At 38.2% G+C, this 24,102-nt stretch overlaps 3 protein-coding genes across 4 annotated transcripts; 2 read left to right on the top strand and 1 right to left on the bottom strand.

The window, feature by feature from the left end:
* The first annotated feature begins 1,819 nt into the window (after positions 1-1,819).
* Positions 1,820-11,377, top strand: itih2 (inter-alpha-trypsin inhibitor heavy chain 2). Its single transcript, XM_062443305.1, has 21 exons — positions 1,820-2,056; positions 2,582-2,614; positions 3,026-3,064; positions 4,179-4,351; positions 4,430-4,534; positions 4,616-4,778; positions 4,861-4,968; positions 5,711-5,839; positions 5,931-6,047; positions 6,199-6,367; positions 6,465-6,590; positions 6,847-7,028; positions 7,315-7,500; positions 7,747-7,886; positions 8,089-8,261; positions 8,601-8,762; positions 8,947-9,060; positions 9,710-9,908; positions 9,992-10,164; positions 10,709-10,820; positions 10,901-11,377. Exons 1-21 carry the CDS (start codon positions 1,961-1,963, stop codon positions 11,046-11,048), a joined length of 2,847 nt encoding a protein of 948 aa, XP_062299289.1. The 5' UTR covers positions 1,820-1,960; the 3' UTR covers positions 11,049-11,377.
* kin (Kin17 DNA and RNA binding protein) lies at positions 11,297-15,965 on the bottom strand. Its single transcript, XM_062443310.1, has 12 exons — positions 15,772-15,965; positions 15,585-15,679; positions 15,243-15,286; positions 15,017-15,139; positions 13,883-14,067; positions 13,745-13,793; positions 13,512-13,563; positions 13,287-13,413; positions 13,073-13,198; positions 12,878-12,977; positions 12,684-12,784; positions 11,297-11,580 (listed from the first exon to the last, which is right to left on the bottom strand). Exons 1-12 carry the CDS (start codon positions 15,883-15,885, stop codon positions 11,521-11,523), a joined length of 1,176 nt encoding a protein of 391 aa, XP_062299294.1. The 5' UTR covers positions 15,886-15,965; the 3' UTR covers positions 11,297-11,520.
* Positions 15,966-16,893: 928 nt separating this feature from the next.
* atp5f1c (ATP synthase F1 subunit gamma) lies at positions 16,894-22,379 on the top strand. Of its 2 annotated transcripts, XM_062444018.1 has the most exons (9): positions 16,894-16,988; positions 17,523-17,557; positions 18,605-18,736; positions 18,831-19,038; positions 20,076-20,219; positions 20,320-20,384; positions 20,573-20,728; positions 21,611-21,707; positions 22,246-22,379. In XM_062444018.1, the coding sequence occupies exons 1-9, from the start codon at positions 16,909-16,911 to the stop codon at positions 22,247-22,249; spliced, it is 921 nt and encodes a 306-aa protein (XP_062300002.1). In that variant the 5' UTR covers positions 16,894-16,908; the 3' UTR covers positions 22,250-22,379. The 2 variants fall into 2 exon arrangements, with proteins under 2 accessions (XP_062300002.1, XP_062300003.1); XM_062444019.1 differs by lacking the exon at positions 22,246-22,379 and having other exon boundaries at positions 21,611-21,711.
* Positions 22,380-24,102: the final 1,723 nt, after the last annotated feature.

Below are 24,102 nucleotides of genomic sequence, written 5' to 3'. Positions count from 1 at the left end.
AGTTGGTGGTAATTTGGACCAATGCTGTTGTTGCCTTCACAGCGCGTAGGAATTTTTCAAGTTATGAGTAAATCCCCCCAAAAAGTGGGTCTAAAACAGTTCAAAGCATCAAGAAGAAAAGTAGATATGACTTGAAGCAAGATGATGATTTGAGGTTTAACATACAGTGTAGGATCGATGAACAATCTATTATAATGTATACTTTATTATCCTGCATGTTCATCACTTGCATTCACACACATTTCCCATTTTTTGAATACCAACATGTCAAGAAACATGACACATTTTACTTTTTGTTCCCACTTGGCAGTTCACAAACATTTTTTTTCCCTCCTCAACCTGCAGTTCATAATCAGCTCTTGATTCAACACCCAGATGTTTTTCATTCTGTATAATATAACTGATGTTTTTCCACTACATAGATGACTTTCACTCACCTTTGTTGGTGTATTTATTAATTCATTTCCTTCTTCTCTTCTTTCTTCATTCTTTCAACAGTGTTTGTTTTCCCAGCAGGCTTTTGTAGGACTAATACTATTCTTTTGGTCATTTAAGAATAATATTTTTCAACTCTAAGGTTTCAAGTGTTGATGCACAGTTGTAGAAATGCTTTTGGTCTGTTTTCTCCTGCATGTGTCAAAGTCAATGGCCAGTATTTTTTGATAATCTTGACTTCCAAAAGTGCCATAACAGCTCAGGAAAATCAGTTTTTAATAGTCACATACTGTCATACACACAGTATAGCATAGTGAAATCTGATCTCTGCATTTATCCCATCCCTGAGGATGAGAATAGTGCAATTTGACATACAGAAAATGGTTATGGTTACCAAAAGAAAAAGACTAGACATTAAAAAACAGATTCGACTGATAAATAAAATAATGAAGATAGTTAGCCTGCATCTTTAAAACAACACGGAAGGTAGAGTTTACAAGGAGTACTTGAAGGCAGCATGTCACTGTCATTTAGCATTGTGTTTCCATCAGCTGCCTGAAGTCTTAACCTCTGTTTCCAATTCAGTATACTTGGCTAAGTTTAGCACAGCTGTTATCGTGGAGTACGTGTAACAAAACACAATAAACAAAGGGAATATCTTTCTTTTTTTTTACCAAGGGTTTTTTTAATTTATTTTTTATCAAATTAAAAGTACAAAAAAGACTCTTCTAAATAGCTTTTTGTATATTGCTTCTGACTTTTTTATAACCTTACTTAAAAAGGGTAAATGTTTCTACCTATGTGTATTCAGACAGTAATAACTATGATACTGCTTGACAACAGTTTTTGTTTCTTTTATTTCCCACCACTTTACATTTATATAATTATTTCAGTGTAAAAACTTATAATGTGACACCTATTTTTTGTCCTAAAACTCAAACATGTAATTGTAGTAAAACAGATCCCTTAACTGTTTGTTTGTTTAGTTTTTTTAAAACTATTTTATTAAGACAGAGGTAATATATATACTTCAACAGTTCAGGCCTACGTTGACACCATCTTGTGGACATAATGCAACATTACATCTTCCTCATGTAAACTGGGGATATGTGTCAGATAAGCTCTGTACCTTTCTGTTGTAACTGCCTTTTTTTTTTTTAAATCTGCAATTTCTGTTTCAGAAACACCTCAGAATCATATTTGGCTAAATATGCATCATGCAGGTCAGTTTTTTGACAAGTCAGTCTGTCTGAAACCTGTTTAATCTATGAATGACTCAAATCTGTCCTATTTACCCAGTCCACACTGCAGGCCAAGTTTCAAAGTTTCCTTCTCCTCACCAGGTTACATGAAACACAACAAATATTGACTGGGGCTGGGAGTCGATCAGTTCAGTGGATTTTAACCTTCAGTTTCAGTGTGCTGTGTTTTCGAGAGGCTCCCCCACAGAAGGACCGACTATCTCCTTCGTGCTGTGTTTTGTGTGTGTGAGGGTATGTGTGTTTGAGCCCACAGGCTTCCAAACATGAGGCGTCCGCTATTGCTGCTCCTGGGGCTCCTGCTCCTCCAACAGACCTGCTGCTTTGAGTTTGTGATAGATGGAGAATGGGAGGAAGGGACGGTGAGTTGGACTCTGAAAAAAATCTGTTTACACCAACTTATTATTTACAGAAAAGAGTCTGACCAGCTGTTGAAGTTGATATTGATCTTAAATCAAAGTAAGGGTCAAATTGGTTGCTCTTTAAGAATGGAAAAAAGGAGAATATATACATTTAAGGTATATTCTGATGTATACAAATATTTATTGATTTTTGCATCTATTGGTGGTTGTTGGCCTTATGGTGAACACTGCCAAGAAGTGATGTCTTCCCCTCTTTAACACCATTGGTTCCTAGTATGTGAATACTGAAATTGAGAATACTCGCTTTTTATGGGTTTTTCATCTAACCTGACCATTACTGCATGTACAACAGTGGATTATTTATCATTCAATAGTTTTATTGTCTGAATGTTTCTCCTTGAATTGTTAAAGAAAATATTAGAAATGTGCATATTGGTCAGCTTTTCTGTTTAAATTAAATTAATGGTTATATCTCTGGTGGTTTTTTATAATCAACACTTACAAAAACTCTCTTTCTTCTACCAGTCAGATCTCCAGGATCATCATGAAAGACACAAGGTGAGATCTTCCTGTTCTATTGAGTCCAAAACACTTTATATACATGTCTAATTGTAAGATAAAAAAGTTTGCTAGATTGTAGGTTTTCTTTTCTCACTGATGTTGCAACAGCTACAACCATCGACCTGTGGAATGCATTGTACCGATTAAATATACAAGACAATCCCCAAACAAACCCACTCTGTACCAGAGTATCTGAAATCCTGCATCATATCTGACTTAATAACAACACTTTGTGATTCATGATCTTCTCTCAGACACTAGATTAAGACCATGTGAGGCTCATGACTTGTGTGTGTGTGTCTGTGTCTGTGTGTGTGTGTGTGTGTGTTGTGTGTGTGTGTGTGTGTGTGTGTGTGTGTGTGTGTGTGTGTGTGTGTGTGTGTGTGTGTGTGTGTGTGTGTCTTTCAGAGAGCGATATTGACCAGCGAGGAGCAAGAAGACTTTGAGGTATGACTCTCCGCTTGTTGTTTGAGCCCTCTCCACTGTGACAGAGTTTAACCTTATCTAACAATCAATATGCTGCTGTTTGAAGAGATTCCCATGACTGACAGGTTATTGACTTTGCTCTACCCTAATCCTGCTCTGCTTTCCTTTACTCAACCTTTCTCTACATATGAAATTAAATCAGTGGGACAGATGTGTTAAGTAGGATACATCATGTTGTGGTTTCATTATTATTATTATTAATATTATTATTAATATTATTTTTGCTTTCCTATCATTTCAAACTTGGAAATATCATTTAAGTGACTTTACTTTGGCTTTTGGCTCATTGATTATGGAGACTTTGTGGAGCAATTTAAACCACAGCAACATACAAGTGAAGCTGGTCCAATAAGGGTCATAATCATCTCAAGACCAGAACAAACTGACTTATAATGTTGGGTTCATAATTTTACAAGTCTCTTCTAAAACAATAGTCAGGAGCCCAAATGAACATTGAAACCTGTTTTTCTGGCAATAATCATTTGTCCCGTTCATTCTGACCATTAGAAGCTCTGTTCAAAATGTGTTAAGAATGTAAGTGGAGGACAAAATCTACAGTGCTCCTTGTGTGCATAAATGTATTTAATTTTTTATTTGAGGCTAACATGATGCTTCAGCTGTCTAAAGTTATTATTATAGTTATTCAGCTGTACAAAGTTATTATGGACCAAGACAGTGAAGTTGTAAAACCAAAACAATGAGCTGAAAGACTCTAAAATGTCCAGAAGGAACTGCAGAGTTGGGTAAAAATATGCATATACCTTTCACAGTACACATAGTCATTTGGTCCTTTGATACTAAAAAAATATTGATTAGTGCATCTTTGTGTACTGAGTTTTAAGGGAAGCATCAGCAGTCTCTAAAGTTAAAGAGAGAGAGCTGATATTCCTGTGAAAAACTAGTGGGACGGGTGTGAAAAAAGTCAAGAAAAGATACAAAGGCTAAAACCAAGAAAAGTTATAGTTTCTAAAAGGGGAATAAAATTATCTGGAAAGTTCATCCTCTGAACTACTGAGCTCTTGACATCCAGATGCACTTTCTTTGTGCTTAAGCCTTGTTCACATTTTTTGCACAGGCCATCCGCGGAGATGACATCACTGTCAAGAGCTACAAGGTGGAGAGTCGCATCACATCGCGATTTGCCCACACCACCGTCAGGAGCTCAGTGGTCAACTCAGGCTCCAAAGCCCAGAGCATCGGCTTCAACGTCCAGATCCCCAAACGAGCTTTCATCACCAACTTCACTATGTGAGCCACATCACAGTTTCATGACTGAGCCATCCAAACATACTGCACAATTCTAAATGTTCACATTTTATGTTGCAGGAATGTGAATGGAATAACATTTGTGGGCTCAGTGAAAGAGAAGACGGTGGCCAGGAACCTGTACGCCCAGGCCAGAGCCAGGGGCAAAGCAGCAGGCATCGTCAGGTACCCGGACCAGCTTCTTGGATTTAAACCATGAGTAGAGTTCAACAACTTTATCAAGACTGCATTGATTCTTCTCCACAGGGCTAATTCTCAGGAGATGGAGACCTTTAAGACAGAAGTCCACGTCCCTTCTGGCAGTAACATTGAGTTTGAGCTCCACTACCAGGAGATGATGCACAGGAGGTTGGGTTTCTACGAGCACTCACTGTACCTGCAGCCTGGGAGGTTGGTGCCACAGTTCCAGGTAAGAATATTATAATATATATATTTGTCTATGTGTGTCTTTATGTCATCTAGCAACGACCACTGACCAAATCTCTCTCTAGGCGGATGTATACATCTATGAGCCAAAGGGAATGTCCACGGTAGAAACACCAAACACCCTTGGTGCGCACTTTACAGAGATGATCCGAGTTACTCACTCCGACAAGAAGGTAACACCTCCGCCAAAGCTGGTTTTGAATAGTTTTGAAATCAGAATTAAGAAATCTAAATTGCTGTTTGGCTGATGGTTAATATCTAAATCTTTCATGGGAATAATACAGTTTTGTACAAAGATTTTAAGTGAAGAATGTCCATGAATTGTAGACATTTGAAATGATCATGTTTCTGTATCATTATGTATAGATAAAGTAGTAATCTCAATGATTTTCATTTAAATAAATGTCTGTTGAGCCACTATCTATTGTGGTATTAGGTTAACACAATGGTGATTAAACCTATGACCCGCATTCGCAGTATTACAAAGGAGGTGTTGGTTGCGACATTCCCAGTAAAAATAGCTCTTGAACTGTTATGACAGTTCATGTCAATTTGGCCACTCATACCAGAATATTAGCAATATCAACAAGAATATAAACAATCAATAACAACCAAATTTCAAAATGTTATAAAATATTAGTAGGAAAAAATGGAAATGAGTGAAATCGTCAGTATTTACCCAAAACAAAATTCAGGGGTAATTGCTGCCAACGCTCAAGATTCATGAATTATAGCCAAAATTGAAAGTGCTTCATAAATGGCCACATAGATGCACTATTCACATCTAAATGAATCAGGTCTTCCTTGGTTCATGATGTAATTTCCCACCTAATTTCAGTGTCATATGTTTAAAGGGTTTTGAAAACAAATAATCAAAGAACAAACAAATAAAACCAACTGTGTCTGTGTCCTCAGGCTCATATCGTCTTCAAGCCCAATATACAGCAGCAGAGAAAGTGTGAGAACTGCACTGAGAGCGCTATAGATGGTGTCTTTACTGTCAGATATGATGTGAAAAGGGACAGCAATGCCGGAGAGCTACAGGTATCACACATTCAACTCAATAAATACTCAATAAAACTTATTGTTCAACTTGTTTCATACAGCTAAAAACATTTTCCACGGTTCCCTCCAGGTCTCTGATGGCCACTTTGTCCAATTCTTCGCTCCATCCAACCTCTCCCCTCTTCCTAAAAACATTGTGTTTGTCATTGATGTCAGCGGGTCCATGTGGGGCGTCAAGATGAAGCAAGTAAGTGATAGTTGCTCACACTTGGATGGGACTCTTGTGTACTTTGACCCCTCCAACAGTGCACATGCTCCCTATTCACGTATTATTTGTAAAACACTGCCACTGTGTGGCCATTCTCCAGAATGCATTCAATTCCAAATTTCTCTAACAGACAGTGGAGGCCATGCAGGCTATTTTGGATGACTTGACCATTGACGATCACTTCAGCATTATAGACTTCAATCACAATGTACGATGCTGGAGCGAAGAGCTGGTCCCCGGCTCCTCTATTCAGATTGCAGATGCCAAGAAATACATTCAGCGCATCAAACCCAACGGAGGTATGATAAATATTATTCTTTGGATGATTTGATAAATGCAAAAAACATAAAAATCTTTCTTTGTTCATGACTATATATTATTGACATTTGACCCCAGGCACCAATATCAATGAGGCACTGATGAGAGCGACGCAGATGCTGGTGAGGGCGTCCAATCAGGGGCTAATTGACCCTCGCTCCGTCTCCATGATCATTCTGGTGTCTGATGGAGACCCCACTGTAGGTAAGAAAAACTCAGCGGCTATTAAAAAGCTCCTACACTAGCATTGACAATTTTCTGTATTTTCTTATTGTCAAAAAATCTCATGTGCTGAGCCAAACCAACAATGAACTGAGTATTGTGTTTGTATGCAACGTCCGATAAGTCTTATTCCTTTGTGCTGTAGACCTCTCTTGTTGTCCAAAAGCTACTTTCTATGAGATTTATTAAGAAAAATAAGAAAATATCCTTTCAATCAGCTCACTTGCATGATTTGCAGGGGAGATCAAGCTCAGCACCATCCAGAAGAATGTGAAGAGGGTGATGAGGGAGGAGTTTTCTCTCTTCTCCCTGGGCATCGGTTTTGATGTGGACTACGACTTCCTGGAACGTATCGCCATGGAGAACAGGGGCATGGCCCAGCGGATATACGCTAACCATGATGCAGCAGAGCAGCTACGGGTATGACAGACATCAAGGAAAACCTCCTTTTCAGCAGAAAAACTCATCATTACTCAGCACTACTTAGCTGGCAAAAGCAATCATTCTTTGATGGTTTAAGAACTCAGACTCATTATTTGTGGTGCTCATCTAGTAATAATGTCTTTTCAATTGTTAGAATCTCTTTTAGTCCCATGAAACTTAGTTTTTTGTCAGATGTAGGCACTTTTGGTCCATAAATCAACACTTTCCTGATGCTCTTTAGTCCCTTGTAACTCACCTTAGTGTCCTTTATCTTCTACCACAGACCTTTTACAGCCAGGTCTCCTCTCCACTGCTGAGGAGGATCACCGTTCAGTTCCCAGAGGACTCAGTTTCCAACATCACCCAGAACCGCTTCGATAAATTCTTCAGTGGCTCAGAGCTGGTGGTGGCCGGGAAGGTGCTGCCGTCTGACACCGACACGCTGACCAGCTTCACCACCGCATCCGCTGTGAGTAAATACTGGACTTTAAAATTAAGCAATCAGAGAGATTCAGATTTAGAGGCAGACATCTCTCTTTAGTTGAACTGCTTCCCACCTTTATCTTTTCCTTCATTTTGGAGTTTGAATGGCCTTCAATTTAGCTATTTTCTTAAGTTATTTTAACTTATAAGTCATAATTGGTAACGTCTATTTGGTAAGGAGAGCTAAACAGTCACTTCACAGAGTTTTTAAATTGCGATTCTCATTCTCCAGGCCAGTCTGGACATCACCCTTGAGACAGAGGCCGATGGTTCAGAGCTGGACATGGAGCTCGCCAAGCAGCAGCATTCATTCACGGGCTTCGCAAAACAGATGTGGGCTTACATCACCATCAAACAGCTAATTGGTGAAAGGTGAGAGGCAGGAAAGAGTACAGAAAGATCAATGGTTGTCTATATATCTGGACACTGTACATCATGACAGGTTGAAAATTACACCCAGGGCCCTCTATGAAGTCAAACATCTACTTAGAAAACCCTGTGAAATGTAGATATACGAGAGTTGTTCACATAGATATATATAGAAAAGTGAATTAGAGGTGTGATTCTCCTGCAGGTCTATGGCTCCAACAGCTGCCAAGAAGAGGAAGATCACCCAGCGGATCCTGGCACTGGCCGTGGAGCATCAGTTCGTCACTCCGTTCACCGCCATGCTGGTGGAGAGCGAGGACGCCAGTGAAAGGCTGCTGGCCGACTCCCCGAAGGACCCCAAGCATGGCTGTTGCTCAGGTTAATGGTGGTTTATGTCACTGTCAAAAACTGATTTTATGGTATTTCTTTGAATTCAGAGTGGCGTTTAGATGGTCTCTCTTTTTTGAGAGTCCTGGAGCAAATGGACAGTACAATTACAGTATGTTACATTTACCATATAAATGAATTAAAAACATACAAAATAGAAAAAGTGAAAAAACATTAAAGGCAGAAATATCCAACTACTTTATTTATCAGAGACTTTCAGTTTTACAAAAAATAAATAATAAAGCATTCAACATGATATCACGATCCATTTAAATCAAACTGATGAAGCAACACCTGGTTTACTTTTATACTGTGTCACTTGTGTTAAAGGAGGAGGAGTAGGAGGAGGAAGCTCTGCGTACTCTGGTCCGAATCCGGTGCGTGTTGTCTACCAGCCTCCACCTTGGGTCCAGATGACAACTCCAGCCCCACCGAGCCATGCTGTGAAGGGACCACAGGATCAGTTAATCCTGCCGTCACAGGTCAATTTAGGTAATACACACACACACACACACACACACACACACACACACACACACACACACACACACACACACACACACACACACACACACACTTCTGGTGACTCTCACATCATCATCATGAAAACTCTCCTAGCTGCAGTGTTAAATGTGAACAGTTCTCGTGTGTAACGAGTTCAGTGTTTCTCATCCAGTGGATAACGACCCTCACTTCATCGTCCACCTGCCAAGAAGCAACATGGACGTCTGCTTCAACATCGACTCCAAACCCGGACACATTCTCAACCTGGTGTCTGACAGTGGAACAGGTACAAAACTGGGATTTAAATCAGCTCTATGTACTAGATTCAAGTTTATTTATATATACTTATTTGTTAATTTAGATTTTATATTGTACTGTACACAAGAAAGAAAATCATTAAGGTTAACGTTAAAGGAGCAGTTTGATTTGACTATTGAAAAGTGGGTGCGTTTTAATTAATTTTAGCTCTGTGACACTAAAAGTTGAAGATTGATTGATGGGTGTTTGCTATGATATTATTGGTTGAAATTGGTTGTTTCAAGCCTACGTAAACACACGTCATATTTTAGAGGCAAACATTATTGGATGTTGATATAAGAATACAAATAAATAGATTTATTTGGCATATATTAAGCATATTATGTTAAATAGGTGCACAATACCACTGGTGATATGATCTGTAAGAGTTTCATCTCTACTTTAAAATTAGTGTAGTTTTATTAGATCTGCAATATAGGCTTGGATAAATTACCAATCACTACCATTAAAAAACATCTTAAAATCGATTCTAAAAGTAATTGGCAACCAGTGTAGAGGAGCTAAAGTATACATTATTATCACTTGATACTCAGGACTGGACTGTCCAAATAAAGTATGAGCTTGTATTTCACCTGTGGGATGAGTCCTCCTCTCTAACCATCTCTCCTGTCCTGAAGGTCTGGTGGTGAATGGGCAGTTAATCGGCTCCAAGCAAGTGCACAAAAGCAAACTGAAGACCTACTTTGGTACCATCTCACTCTACTACCAGCCTGATGGAGTCAGTGTGACCATCAACACCGACAGCATCGTCATGACCGATGGCAGAAGCAACCACTCCTTCACCTGGGCGGCCACAGCTGAAATCACACAGGATGGGTAAGAGTTGCACCCTTACATATAGCTTCCACCTTCCTGCTGTGGCGTCAGGATAATTATAATCATGTTTTCATCTATTTCAGGGTGAGGATTTCCATCGTGAAGGACTCTCATGTTTCAGTCACAATCAATAACAACATCCAGGTGATGGTTTTGCTTCACCGCGTATGGAAGAAACACCCGATTAACGTTGACTTCCTCGGTATCTACCTTCCAAATCAAAACCAGTACTCCCCTCTGGTCCACGGGCTCATAGGTACGTCTCATTATCCTAACAGGGTCTGAAGAGTAAAACAGCTGTATGAGGTGCTAATCTGATGTTGGGTGTAAATCAGTGAGTCAAATCAAGGTCTCAGACCGTTAAAAAAAACACATGGATGTAGTTTCAGTGATGTTATTTTAGGTTTCCGAACAAACACCATCTTTTACTGGAACCAAAAAATCTTATTTTTATTTCAGTTAACTAAATTATCTTTTTACCGCTAGTTTTAGTTTAAGTTAACTATAATAACCCTGGTGTGTAGATGTTCATTTCACTCTGGATGTAACTTTTATTCCTGCTGAAGTAAGAAAAGCCTCTAAAAGAGCTTTTAAATGATCACAGGACAATTCACAAGAGGAGTGAATGGCTTCATGTGGCAGAATGATGCATGATCATTTAAGGAATTAGTGAAACCTTGGAAAACACTGACTCTGCAACACTTGATTTTTAAGAAAACACAAAATTTAACCCCAAATTCACCTGTTAACTGTTAGATTTGAAGCTGATAATGTATGTGTGTGTGTGTGTGATCTTCTAGGTCAGTTTTCCAGAGAGCCTGAGGTGAGTGTGTATGCCGTCCACCAAGGAGCCGACCCTCTGAAGAAGGAAGCCACGATGGAGGTGAAGGGCAACAAGCTGTCCGTCACCAGGTACGTCTCAACTCATTTAAACTCTGTTACTGACTGATACAACTGATTATTAAAACCAAAATCTTGTCTGTGTTAAACAGGGGCTGGCAGAAGGACTACAGAAGCGATACGAAGCATGGCTCAAACGTCTACTGCTGGTTTATACACAACAGCGGGAAGGGCTTCATCGACGGACAGTACACCGACTACATCGTCCCAAATCTTGACAGTTTTCTGCAGACGCTCTGAGCGGAGAAACTTTTTTTTACAAGTACCCTGTGCTGCTATTAGTCTCCTGAGTCAGTAAAGTTAGACAGGAAATTAAAACCACTGGAAGGAGTGGAAGATAAAACACACTGAGGAACATAATGTGTCTTTTTTCCCCCCATTGATGTCCCATTTGTAACATTTCATTATTTTAATCATTCTTCATTTCAATCTGTGAATGTCTCTTCCCTAATTGTTTTTTCTCCTCCTCCAAAGAACACCTCTCAGTCTCTTTTATTAACATTTATTAACATCTGCAATGTTCGGATCAACCTGAGAATCAATACAAAATAAAAACCAAATTGAACACATTGCTCTATGTTTGTCTTTTCGTGACACCTCGCTGGAAATGCATTGTGGGATGTGTGTATGTACAGGTGAAAGGCGGATCTCGAGGAATTAACTCTGACACAGTAGAGTCCTGAGGTTATAACAACAGAAGGAGAGTCATGGTTCAGGCCAGTTTGGAGAAGTCTTCGTAGGCGATTTTCACTGTCTTCCCTTTCTGATGACCCTGAAGACGAGAAAAGACAAACCTTTCATTAATGTCTATAACAAATTACTAATAAATAATAGATAAGAGATAAATGTAAATACAGAAAATAGGAAGAATTTAACCTAATGGAGGTTATTATGGCAGCTTTTAAAATCTCAAATTTTGCACATTTTTCCACATTGAATGTATATATTGTTGCTTATGTACAGAAACATGCTCCAAATCAAGACAAGTATTTGAAGCACATGTTCTTAATGTTTATGCTTTCACTATTGTGTATGTTTTGTCCTTATGAGCCACACTACTTACAAATATGGGCATGTAAATGTTGCAAAGGTGCTCTATGTAATCAAATATTTTAGTGTATTTTCTACTTCAGGACACTTTAAAGTGGATTATATAAGCCAGATCCCAAAACATTAGAAAGGTTTTTAAAAAATGAATTGAACAAATGTACATTACATTATGTAAACTGGCACTAGAACAGTGTTTAAAGGATTCGTTCACACTAATTAGATCTTTTAAAAAAAATAACCAGCAATATCTTGTTCCTGAAGTAGTGCCCTCTTCACACTGGATAATAATCAAACCTCAATGTAGAAAGTTGTAAGTTATTTCAGTGAAAACTGTTGACTATGCACTCTGTGTACCCAGACTAATAGAGCCAGTTTATTTAATGACAAGTATCATTTGAGTGTCTTTTTAGATGCAAGTTTTCACTGCTTTTAGCAAAACAAATGACTCTCCATTCACCTCCAGACAGATGTCTCCAAACCTAAACATGCAAAACTATCTGCCTGACTAGTGTTCAAAAGGTAAGAGAGAATATATACTTTTTGTAATTTGGGTGAATTGACCCTTTAACCTGTTGTAGCAGCATGTTGATTAGCAGTTTCAGAAAAAAAGGATTTCCTGCGGCCATGCAGGCTTTTAAATGATGATGTTATGATGGTAGAGGCTCAGTGATTTGTCATGTTTTTTATCATCACATGATATATTTCATCATATTACACTGCCCTAAGTCAGGGTATAAATTCAATAATATGTAGATAATCAGCAACTAATACAATGACACCTTTTTTTCCAATAGAGAAAACAACCTAAAGTGTAGAAATACGTACAGAACTGAGTGTGAGCATGCCGCAGAAATTCTTTTCATCAATCCCCTCCAACACGGCCTCTGTCTCTCTGTAGGGGCCGTTCAAGATCAAAACCGGTTTACCTGCAGAAAGTTGAGGTACATAAAGTCATAAATCACTTTGGAAGTATTTTAATAATGTGTGGAAAGTTTTTTATCAGGTTTTAAGTGGTCTACCTGGTGCAGGTATGACCGTTTCCACGTGATTCTGGTCCAGTTTCAGTTTGTCTCCGGAGTCGATCAACTTCACCACTGCTGCGTATTTGTCTCGCACCTCCTGCAGCATAACCAACCACAACTATTAGCATCAAAATATTCCTTCTTGTGTGCACTTAAACACGCATTCACACACACACAAATGTGCATCCTTACCATGATGACCGCCTTCTTCTTGTGATACTTCTCTCCGAGCCTCTTAGTGATGACTTTCACCACAATGTTCGGCTGCAGCCAGTTATCCACTCTGGCTGACTGTTGTTGCTTCTTCTTTTCTTCCATCTGAACAAACAAAAAAAATATATAAGATAAGATACTTTTACTTTATAAACTCAAACATAAACATCAGCTAGAAAATCCTCTCCTCTACCTCCATGATCTCCTCCAGAGCAGACTTCCTCTTCTTCTCCCTGGAGTCTGAACTGGACGATGTGTCTTTCCTCTTGGTTGAGGATGTTGATGCTGCTGTTTTGAGAGCGCTAGCACCCAGACCAGAACTACAGGGAGACAAAAACAGTTTCAGACCAAATAATTAAACTATAGCTGCTTGGTAAGTATGCAGTACAATTTACAAACTGCACAGAAGCTACTGTACCTTGATGTGGAAGGACGGGCTACCGATGAAGAAGCACCCAAGTTGAAAGCAACTGAAAGAGGAAAATATATATGAGAAGTTTGAATTAATTAACATTTAACTTTCAGTGATGGAAACATTGAAAAACATTTGAAATAACTGATCTTTTACATAGAAATTATAGTGTTTTTTTCTACAGTTAAACATCTGAGTTCAATGTGACAAACATTCACTGATCCTCAACAAAGACAAACCTTTTTCTTCTTCACTCTCTCGTTTCAGCTCTGTGAAAACTGGAGTTTCCTGCAGAATAACAAAGAAAAACACTTTTATTTTAATTGTGGAAGTCTTTTTCCATTTGGAAGCTGAAGTCGGTACCCGGCGGTTCTCACCTCCTCCTCTCTGCCGTCGCGGCCTCTGCGGACCTGATCCTCAATGAACTTGGCGCTCCTCTCCTCGTCGTCCAGGTCCTGCTTCTTCTTCTTGGCCTGCTCTTCTTGGCGGCGGATGGTCTCCGGGTCGCGGTCGATGTACTGGACGTACCAGCCTTTCGGAGTCTCATCCACCTTACAAAAACCTGGCAGTGACAGAGTTGATCAATTCATCAGATGTCATCTTTGCTGCTCAGTTTGGGCTGTAAATGCTGTTCCTGACTGTTCTGACTTTTCTTTTGGGTGAAGTCATGCCTAATCAAAAAAGGACAACTTTACACATACAGACAGGTATTAAGATCTTAAGTGGGCTGTTAATATTTGTTTTGTTTTTTTACACCTTTATGGGAACATGTATGTCATGGATATCTTGAGTTTCTAATAATTTCTACAACTCTTATTATTCTGTGATGAAATGACTGAAACATTTTAATTTTCATCGTTTGGTACTTTTGTGAATTTATTGTGCATCTTCTGAAAATGTGACCAAAAGCTGGGTGGGAAAAAATATACATTCAGCAATTCTAATACTTAGTTAAATATTCCTTGGCAATTTTGACCTCATTTTGGTGCTTTTGGTAGCCGTCCACAAGCTTTTTTAAAGCAAGCTTCTGGTTTTATCTTTGACAAAATTATTGCAGTTCAATTAAATTCATTGGCTTTCTGACAGAGACTTGTTTCTTTAGCACAGTCCACATGTTCTCGATGGGATTTAAGTAAGCAAGAAACATGTAACCCAGTGCAGTGGTGTGACTCACTAACGTGTTTTTAATAGTTGGACAACAACAGAGGTCTACGGCACAGAGGAATAAGATATATCATGTATTAGATACACACACAAATCAATCGCTGGCTCCTGAATCAAATCAAGTTGAAACAAAATCGTTTCATGAACAAACTTGTGATTTAGACCCCTAATAACAAGAAGGTTACAGTGGTCTCATTAAAAAGGTAAGTCTTTAAAGTCATAATGACTGTACGTGATCCTGAAAATATGCTTAACTGTCCCACGGATGGGTCAGTGTCAATTAACAGGTTAAAGGGTCATTTACTTGTTGTGAATGAGTCTAATTTACCAAAAAAACACCAACCCACCTTCTCTGCCGAGCCACTTGGTGAAGTCAGTGAGGGTCTCCCACTGTGTGGAGTTCATGTGGACGTGCTCCCGGTCACTGATGTACTCATTGTAGACGATGTTGTTGTGAACTCGCTTGGTCCCTGCAGATTTAAATTAAGAGATGACAGAGACAGTCATTACAGCTGCTGTGGTGACAACATCTGGATAATGTGTGAGTGTGAGTGGGAGGGGGTTCAGACTTACCAAAACGTCTACTGAGCAGCTCCAGGAACTCGTTTTTGAACTCACTAGGACAAAAAGAGACCACAGTAAACTCAAAAAGCTCATTTATAACAACATGTATGTTTCTGTGTTTTAAAACTAAAGACAGGGTTCCCATTTTTACCAATGAATTTTAAAAACTTTTCCCCATTTCCATGACTTAATTTTAGTAGTTTTAATTAACCCTAACCCATCCACCTAATTCCAAACCATTCACATAATTCTAAACCATTTCCCGGCCTGGAAAACAGTTTTTCTAATTTCATAACTTTTCCAGGAATTTCCTGCCTGTGGGAACTCTGCTACAGAAACATCAGGTCTTACTTAGAGAAGAAGTCCATGAACTTGTTGGGGTCCTCTGAGGCCAGCAGCAGCTGCCTCTGGTGGGACTCAGACATGCAATGACATTTGAAGCCATTCTGACAACAAACAGAGAAGAGACATAGATTTTAAAACACACTTATTAACTAAAATGTAACCATATTTAGTGATATTTAAGCTACATGCTCACCTCGTCTCTGCATTGTTTCTGACACATCTGACAATACCATCTCAGTTTCTGGAGACCTTTGGATTTAATCCGATTTGCTATCGCCTTAGGGGAGAGAAAGTCAGCTTTCCCCATCGCGACCAATACGTACAATCAACAAACAGACTCGATATAATGTCAGAAATTAGATTAAAGAGAGAGGGGATATGTAGCTTAGCCTGCTGCTAACGTGAATAGCTTCCGCTTCAAAAAATCGCGAGAAAGCTTAACATATGCTGCGTTCACGGACCGCCCTCAAACTGCGTATTTTATTCAACTCGTTACATTTATCAAGTAACTGTGGAAGCTCATTTCTGCCAATGTGATGGGAAAAAAGAAACATTATGGAAGTCACAATAATGAGTAACAAAAATAATAATATTGTATCTTAAAATAATGATTTATCTTATGGCTTATTAGATAATATTGACTTACAAGATCTTTTTTTTCTCATCACATTGGCAGAAAAGGGCTTTGATAAATTATAAATTGCTTGAAACAAAGTTACTTATGTGAGTTAAGTTAATACAAGCTCAAGTCAGGGGTAAAAAAAAACACACACACAAAAAATAGGAACTGAAAATTATTGTCTGTGCAAAACAGTTTTAATAGAAATGAACAAAAGAGCCTTTAAGGGTTCTCACAATGAGTGGGGGGAAAAGTAAGTGGTGGTTAATTAGAGTCTATCAAGCCTGTTCAAATATACAGAAATTAATTAAATGTAGATGTATTATTGCACATTTTATATTTTAAACAAAATTACATATTTATAATTTGTAGGTACAGTGGTTATAATGGTTGTGAGTCATCAACAACTGATTTAGAGGCAAACCAGGTCAATATGCAACTTAGTCTTGAAAGTAGACTTTATAACAAAGAAGAAGATGTAATTTTTTTTAACCATATTATTATATTAACATAATATTATTTAAAGCAGACTATTTTATATATATCTTACAACATATCTGGAGGGGGATCTTTAAGTATTGGAGGATTGGTTGCGTTTTCAGTCACGTGTCGCACCTTTCTTATATACAGTCTATGGTTTGCACCGCCTTTCATTGATTCTTCTGCCAGTCCCTGAACGCAGCTTTCGTCCATTTTGCCTGTCACTTGCGCATGCGCAGTCCTGCCACTCTGACCTTCATAGGACTAACCATGTTCTCCAGGAGCAGCGCGTTGATCTTCCACCCACAATGGTAAGGTTTAAAACACTAAAAACACCCTCACATTGACATTTAACCGTGTTATATATGTTGCATCATCATATAGCTTCGTGATTTAAATTAAACTTGTTGGTTTCAGTCAGTAATACAGCACAGTTATTGAATGCAAGGACGTGCTAACGTGGAGGCCGCAGCTAATGAATGACAGCACAGTGAAGTTCAACCTGCTAAACAAAGCTAACTTAGCCAAAAGTCATTCATTTATAACATGCTCTAAGGACATGCTTTTAAATACTTTCACTGCAATGACTAACAATAACACTAGCCAATGTTGAATATCAAAGCTTTTACTGTCTTCTATCTTACTAAGCTATGTGACTTTAGCTTATTTGCAGCTCTGGCACTAGCAGCAAGCAGCTACTGTATGTTAATGTCCTTTTTAAAGTTTTTAATAAATCCACTCACATTATGCTTATATCATGTTGGAAAAAGTGTTTAAATGTGCAGGATGCTGCTTCTTCATGTTTGCAGCTGAAGCTCAAATGCTCTGTGTTTTGTGTTTTACAGTGGGCAGGTCAGGAACATGGCTACCCTGAAGGACAGTAAGTACTTTTGCACAGTGCACACACTTTATAAATGCAAAGACAACAATGTAACATCACTTTAAATACAGGCAATGTTAAATTGATAGCACCTCTGAAGGGACATTTGGACAATTGGTGTCAATTTGTGGCACATCCTTGAAGGTTATGTGTGACCCAAAGTCAGAAGGAGTCATTAATTAGCAGCATGACAGCAGAAAATGTGCTTTAAAAGTAGATAAAATTAGTGATAAGTCATGACATGCAATTAATTCTCCCTGCATGATTATCTTAAAAGAATTACAACTAGCTCATATCCATTGTGATCTATTTTTGGGGGGATTATGTTATTATGCAAGTAGATGGAGATGGTTTTAAAAAAGACTATTGCATAAATTGTAACGAATAATGCTGAATTGGACAACCTACAACATTTTATTAATTCACAAAAGTATCGATAGGATGATTGTGCATGTTTGCTGGCACTGAATGGATCATCAGGTTGCTAGATTTGTGATTAAAGTTTGGTGTGATGTAGAGTTGAAATTGTTTATCATAAAATAAGATAAAATATTCCTTTATTAGTCTCACAGTGGGGAAATTTACATTTATTGCAGCAGCAAAGTGGATAGTAAAAATAGAACAGCATCAATAAAAAAATAATAAAGAACAATAAAAACAATAGAATAATGTTATATCAATATGTTGTCCTTTATATACTTGCAATACATCTTATTCAAATTCAATTGCCAAACTGTTTAATTATAAACTATAACTAAAAAGAAATGTCTGTTTTGGGCTAATCAATGTATTGCACACCTGGAATAATAATAATAATAATAATATTTCATCATCATGATTTAAAAGTTTAGTTATTTAATGAAGTCCTTCTAATCTAATTACCTACTATTAATGATGATAATAATAATAAGGGAAAGATACCTTGAGGGATTATATTTATTACATCTCATCGTTCTATCACCTGAATTTAAGAAGAGTATATATGGTTGCAGTAGCTTTTGCACCATCATGCTTGTAACTGAGTGATTTTTCCTCTTTTCTTTCTAGTCACCATTCGGTTGAAGTCCATCAAGAACATCCAGAAAATCACAAAGTCCATGAAGATGGTGGCCGCTGCTAAGTATGCTCGTGCTGAGAGGCAGCTGAAGCCGGCCCGCGTCTACGGCACCGGTGCTTTGGGTATGTTTGTGTTTAATCTCTCAACAGGAGTAAATCACTCATTAAAGTATATGAACTTCCATCTGATTCCATTTGTCGTCTTCTGTATCTTCAGCTCTGTACGAGAAGGCCGAGATCAAGGCGCCCGAGGACAAGACCGCCAAGCATTTGATCGTTGGTGTGACTTCCGACCGTGGTCTCTGCGGCGCCATCCACTCCGGTATTGCCAAGGCCATCAAGCTCGAGATCGGCAACCTGACCGCCGCCGGCAAGGAAGTGATGGTGGTCAATGTGGGAGACAAGCTGAGAGGCATTCTGCACAGGTACACGTGGAAATGATGCTTCTTAATCCTCCTCTTCATGACACTTATTCAATGTTGGGCTTTACTGAGGGGTTTGTTCAGTTCATGTCAGATATATTCGTGATGATATTTTCTTAAATTTCCTCCAGGAAATCGATGCATTTGGTCGTGTGTGTGTGTGTGTCCGCGTGCTACCATTAAATCTAAAAATAAAAATGGTGGACTGTTGTACCTTGATTCTCTGTATGGTGATACAACATTTAGGTAGATTTTATCGACACAATGTTGATCAATTAATTGAAACAATATTTGACAGTTTGATAGATAATGAAAGTAAATGTTATTTGAAGCTGTAGATATAAAACAGAGTAGTTGACACAGTCAAACAACTATATACAGATACTTTAACAAGGCTTTTACAGGCTCTTTGAAGTGGTCAAAAATGATTCCCTCCAGCAGTTAGCATTTATAAGACTGCATGTTTTTTTTCATCTGTGACAGAGATTTTTGGCAGCTTAGGCGTATTCTGTTTCTGCAGTAGAGGCGTTAGAAGACACTTTGAACTCATTCTTCACTCTTCATTCATGAATTTATTTCCTCTTTGGCAGAAAATCATGTACAGAACAAGTTAAACTAGACTAACAAAACACTTTTAGTGCTGACCGGCTCTACACAGTCACTATAAACAGACTTTTAAGACACTTGCTAGCCTACCAACACGTAATTGTCTAGAACCCGGGGAAATAAACCTCTTATATCTTATATTCGATATAATACGATAAACTGTTCGAAATACATTTATTCCTGTAGTAGTCTGTAAATGTCTCTTAATTTTAGTGTTGTCATTAAGAGGCTGATGTAATTCTTCATGTCAAGACTAAGAGAATAAATAATATCCTATCACTTGAGCCGCCTATGAGCTGATGTGATTGCGTTACTGTGGTAACCGAGGCAGCTCTACAACTCGCACTTGTATCAAAAATGCAGTAGAAGAAGAAGAAGAAGAATTATAGGTGTGTGGTGTTAATGATCTTTTTGTTTTAACTATTCCTCATCAGAACTCATGGCAAGCACATCATGCTGAACTGCAAGGAAATCGGCCGCAAGCCCCCCAGCTTTGGTGATGCCTCCATCATCGCCAGCGAGCTGCTCAACTCTGGATACGAGTTTGACCAGGGAGCTGTCTACTTCAACAGATTCAGGTAAGACACGTCTTTTCTTTTAGTTGCATTTGTGTAAAACTTGTTGCTTGTTTTTTAAAATATTGATCTCAAATTAAACATTTCTCTCCTCTTGATGCAGGTCTGTTATCTCATACAAGGCGGACCATAAGCCCCTGTTCTCCAATGAAACTGTTGCTAATGCAGGTACTGCTGTTATCTCTGAGGACAGTTTCTCTCATACACACACACACACACACACACACACACACACACACACACACACACACACACACACACACACACACACACACACACACACACACAGAGCATCAGGTGAGCCAGTCAGAGATACTGATCATCTTCTCCCTCTCTCCCTTCTTTCCCCACAACAGAGAGCATGGGTATCTATGATGACATTGATGCCGACGTGCTGAGGAACTACCAGGAGTTCGCCATGGTCAACATCATCTACTTGGCTATGAGGGAAGGCTCCACCGCTGAGCAGAGTGCCAGGATGACTGCCATGGACAGCGCCAGCAAGAACGCCTGTAAGGACGTCAAAGCTGCCCTCAATCCTGTCTTTAATGTTTCCACTTGTCTATTTGTAGAAACAGTCACTTAATTCATTAGTTAGACTAACAGCAGAGAAACAATCTGTCACAATAAGTTCAAAATAGTTCATTATTTAAGGTATGTTTTAAAGCAATAGGCAAAAAGTTCACTGATTCAAGTTTTCTAAAGATGCATATTTTAGTTTTTTATATTTTTAAGATGCTAAACTTTATCTTTTTTGAGGACAACAATTAATTGACTGGCATTTTAAAATATTTCCTGACATTTTATCAATCAATAATGACACTATTTGTCAGTTGCAGCCCTAACAAGATACTGGTAACAAGTTTCTTAAATAGTATAGATATATATTTTTTGTAATAGAAGATAGAATAGTGTCTTTTTTTCCCTTTTCCTTTTTATTATGTTATTATGTTAAGTTCATAAAGTCGTTTTTTTTTCTTCTTTAACTTAACTCTCTTGAATTCAGCTTTGTAGAAACAGTGATCAACATTTTTTCCCCACATTTTATAAACTAAACGACCAATTGCGAAGTTTTGTTAATTTAAACGTAGTTGCTATAGTAACTAATAAAGGAAAAGCAGTCAATCTCCTTAATTCAAATTAATGCATGGGAAAGCTTCTGATAGACATGCAGTTTCTTACTGATCAGTATTATTGAAACAAAATGTATTATAAAGTAAATCAATGACACAGTGGCGGATAATTGGAAACATTTTGTTCCTTTCACATAACTTTAACATGACTTTCCACATTTTAAGGTTTAGTTTGCAACAAGTGTTCATTATTAGACAATTTTCGGTAAAGATTTACATTTGGCATTGATTGATTGATTGACGTCTCTCCTTTCCCTTCAGCTGAGATGATTGACAAGCTGACCCTCACCTTCAACCGTACCAGACAGGCCGTCATCACCAAGGAGCTCATTGAGATCATCTCTGGAGCTGCTGCTCTGTAAGTCTTTTCACCTTTTCGTCTCCTAACATTTCCTTTTCCTCTGTCCCTCACCATCACCATCTTTCTTTTTGAATTGAGTCTCTCCATTTTTTTTTGCTGCTGTTCATTTAAGGATTTTCTTCCCTTTTCCATTATACTCCTCTTTCACTCTGCTGACTCTTCTGACCTCTTGTTTTTTTTCCTCTTCCTTCTCCTAAAAGATTCCCTCTCGTCTATGCATGTCTTTTTTAAATTTCCCAAAGCGTTCATTCTTTCATGACTAATTCTCCTCTGACATAATCTGCTCCTCCTCACCCTCTGCTGAACTCAGGCAGTGAAGCTTGTCTTTACAAAGAAGGTAACATTGTAGAGTGTAATGTTAGGATCCCACCTGGGCTAGTTTGACGAGTATCTTTAGGTAGAAGTGTGGAAGCGCTGTAGTTCTTTGATATAATAGACTAAACGTCCTTTAGGTTTAGAGTCTCCAGCTTGTTAGACTTAGTCAAGTCTTTTTTTATTGTGTTCTTATCCTTTTTTATTCTTCTCTCTTTTCCAGATAAACGGAGCGAGACCATAGTTTCCAACGACTATAACTCTTCAAAGTACTTCAGACAGTTGTTGTCAAGAGTCTATGAACATTTGTGCTTCTATTTGTAAAATATATGGAGAAAATAAACCTCTTACAGAGAATCCAGTCACCCTTTCATCTGTTCCTGTATCTTATCTTGACTCACAATAAATACTAATGAATGATTAAAGATGAATGTTGATGCTTCACTCTTAGAATACATCCTCTTAAGAAATAAGTCATTTTCAAGATCATTCATTTTTTGGCAAAGTTTAAATGTCTGTAGATAGAAATGTAGTTGCTAAACAACACTGACCAGCTAGTGAAGATGAAATAAGGAAAAACATGAAAGTATGTATGGATTGTATCTATTTGTTGTGTAAATGGAAACAGGATGGAGAAAATAGTTAAAAGAAAAACTAAAACAGCACTATTATAGCTTCAATAAATGCAACAATGTGAAGCAACTAACGTTTAGTTCATTTTCCAGAAGTCTTGATTCAGTTCTGGTAATTTTCAAGACTGCATGTTGTGTTTTACTGGGTTTCATGGTGTATATTTTTAGGGGTATTGCTGATTTTTATCCACTGGATCGATGTACAACAAATGTAGACCAGGTAAGAATATAAAAGAGGTAAAGGTTACCAAGCTCGCAATTTTTAATGTTTTGACAATTTTGACCTTTCAATAAAAAGTCACATTTTCCGTAAAGACCTATATGAAAGTATAAAAACCTCCAAACAGACTTCACTTGTACTGGATATAACCAGGATTTCCTAAAAATCAAAAGTTGGATGTTGCATAAAACAAAAATCAGCTTAAATTTAAAATAAGTTTGACAAATTTGCCCCATTAAGAGTTTATTCTTGCAATTTTTTTTTTTTTCCCCACATGCCACTAATCCTCTTTGATAATCCTCAACTCCAAATCGTCACTGTATCAGTACCATTTGTTACCCAACTAGACTGGTAATTTAGCAGATAATCAGTCATCTTGGGAAAAAAAGGAAATAGCAATAAGTGGTTGGTACAGCATCAGTTGAAACTTCTACTCCTAGTTTAGTTTGATCTATATGCCAAATAAAGTATCACACACTAACAAGTATTACATTTGAACAGTGATGGCTATAAAACCTTTTTCAACATTTTGACTTGTTAAACGTACTATTAAACGTAAATTATCTTCTGACCTTTGAGCCCTAATGTAAAAAGTGATTTTATTTCTAACTCCAGAGCAACTTTTCCTCCAGGATTGGAAGCCCAAACTAAGCAGCAATACATCAGTAACTGAGTGTATTTTCGGCCTATGAGCTGGTCGGTTCAATTCGCTGTTAGTGTACAAGAAGATACACCAGTCATGCATGTAGACGTTTGTGGTCTTGAAGCAGGATCCCAAAGGTAGTCGACTGAAGGATTGCAATGTATCATAACCTCTGACCTCTTTGTGGAAATGGGAAGACAGTGTTTAATGGCAGAGACCAATGAAGTACATCTTCATTTGCAACTCCATATGATAGGAAGATTGGTTTTGTGTTGTGTAGCAATGTTGCCAACAACAGGGCAAAGACCAGCTGAGCTTCTTCCTCACCATCCTTCCTTCCTTTTCCATCCTCTAGCTACTTCTCAGTGTGAGCCAGTAACTTGCAGTTAAAGGTTCGTCCACCAGGCTGCGCTGTCTGATAACAAATGTGAGGCATCTCAGTCTCGAACAACAACCTGCAAAAAGAAACTCAAAGGTTCCAGCAGTGTGTAACAGCAAAATAACACAATGTATTCTCTGTTTTCTGTATGACAAAAGGTGTAGTTCTCGTCAATTGAGATGCTACAGTATATTCAGATTTAATAT

Source organism: Scomber scombrus, chromosome 22 (genome assembly GCF_963691925.1).
Source record: "Scomber scombrus chromosome 22, fScoSco1.1, whole genome shotgun sequence".
Lineage (NCBI taxonomy): Eukaryota > Metazoa > Chordata > Actinopteri > Scombriformes > Scombridae > Scomber > Scomber scombrus.
This window is presented reverse-complemented; position numbering and strand designations above follow the sequence as displayed.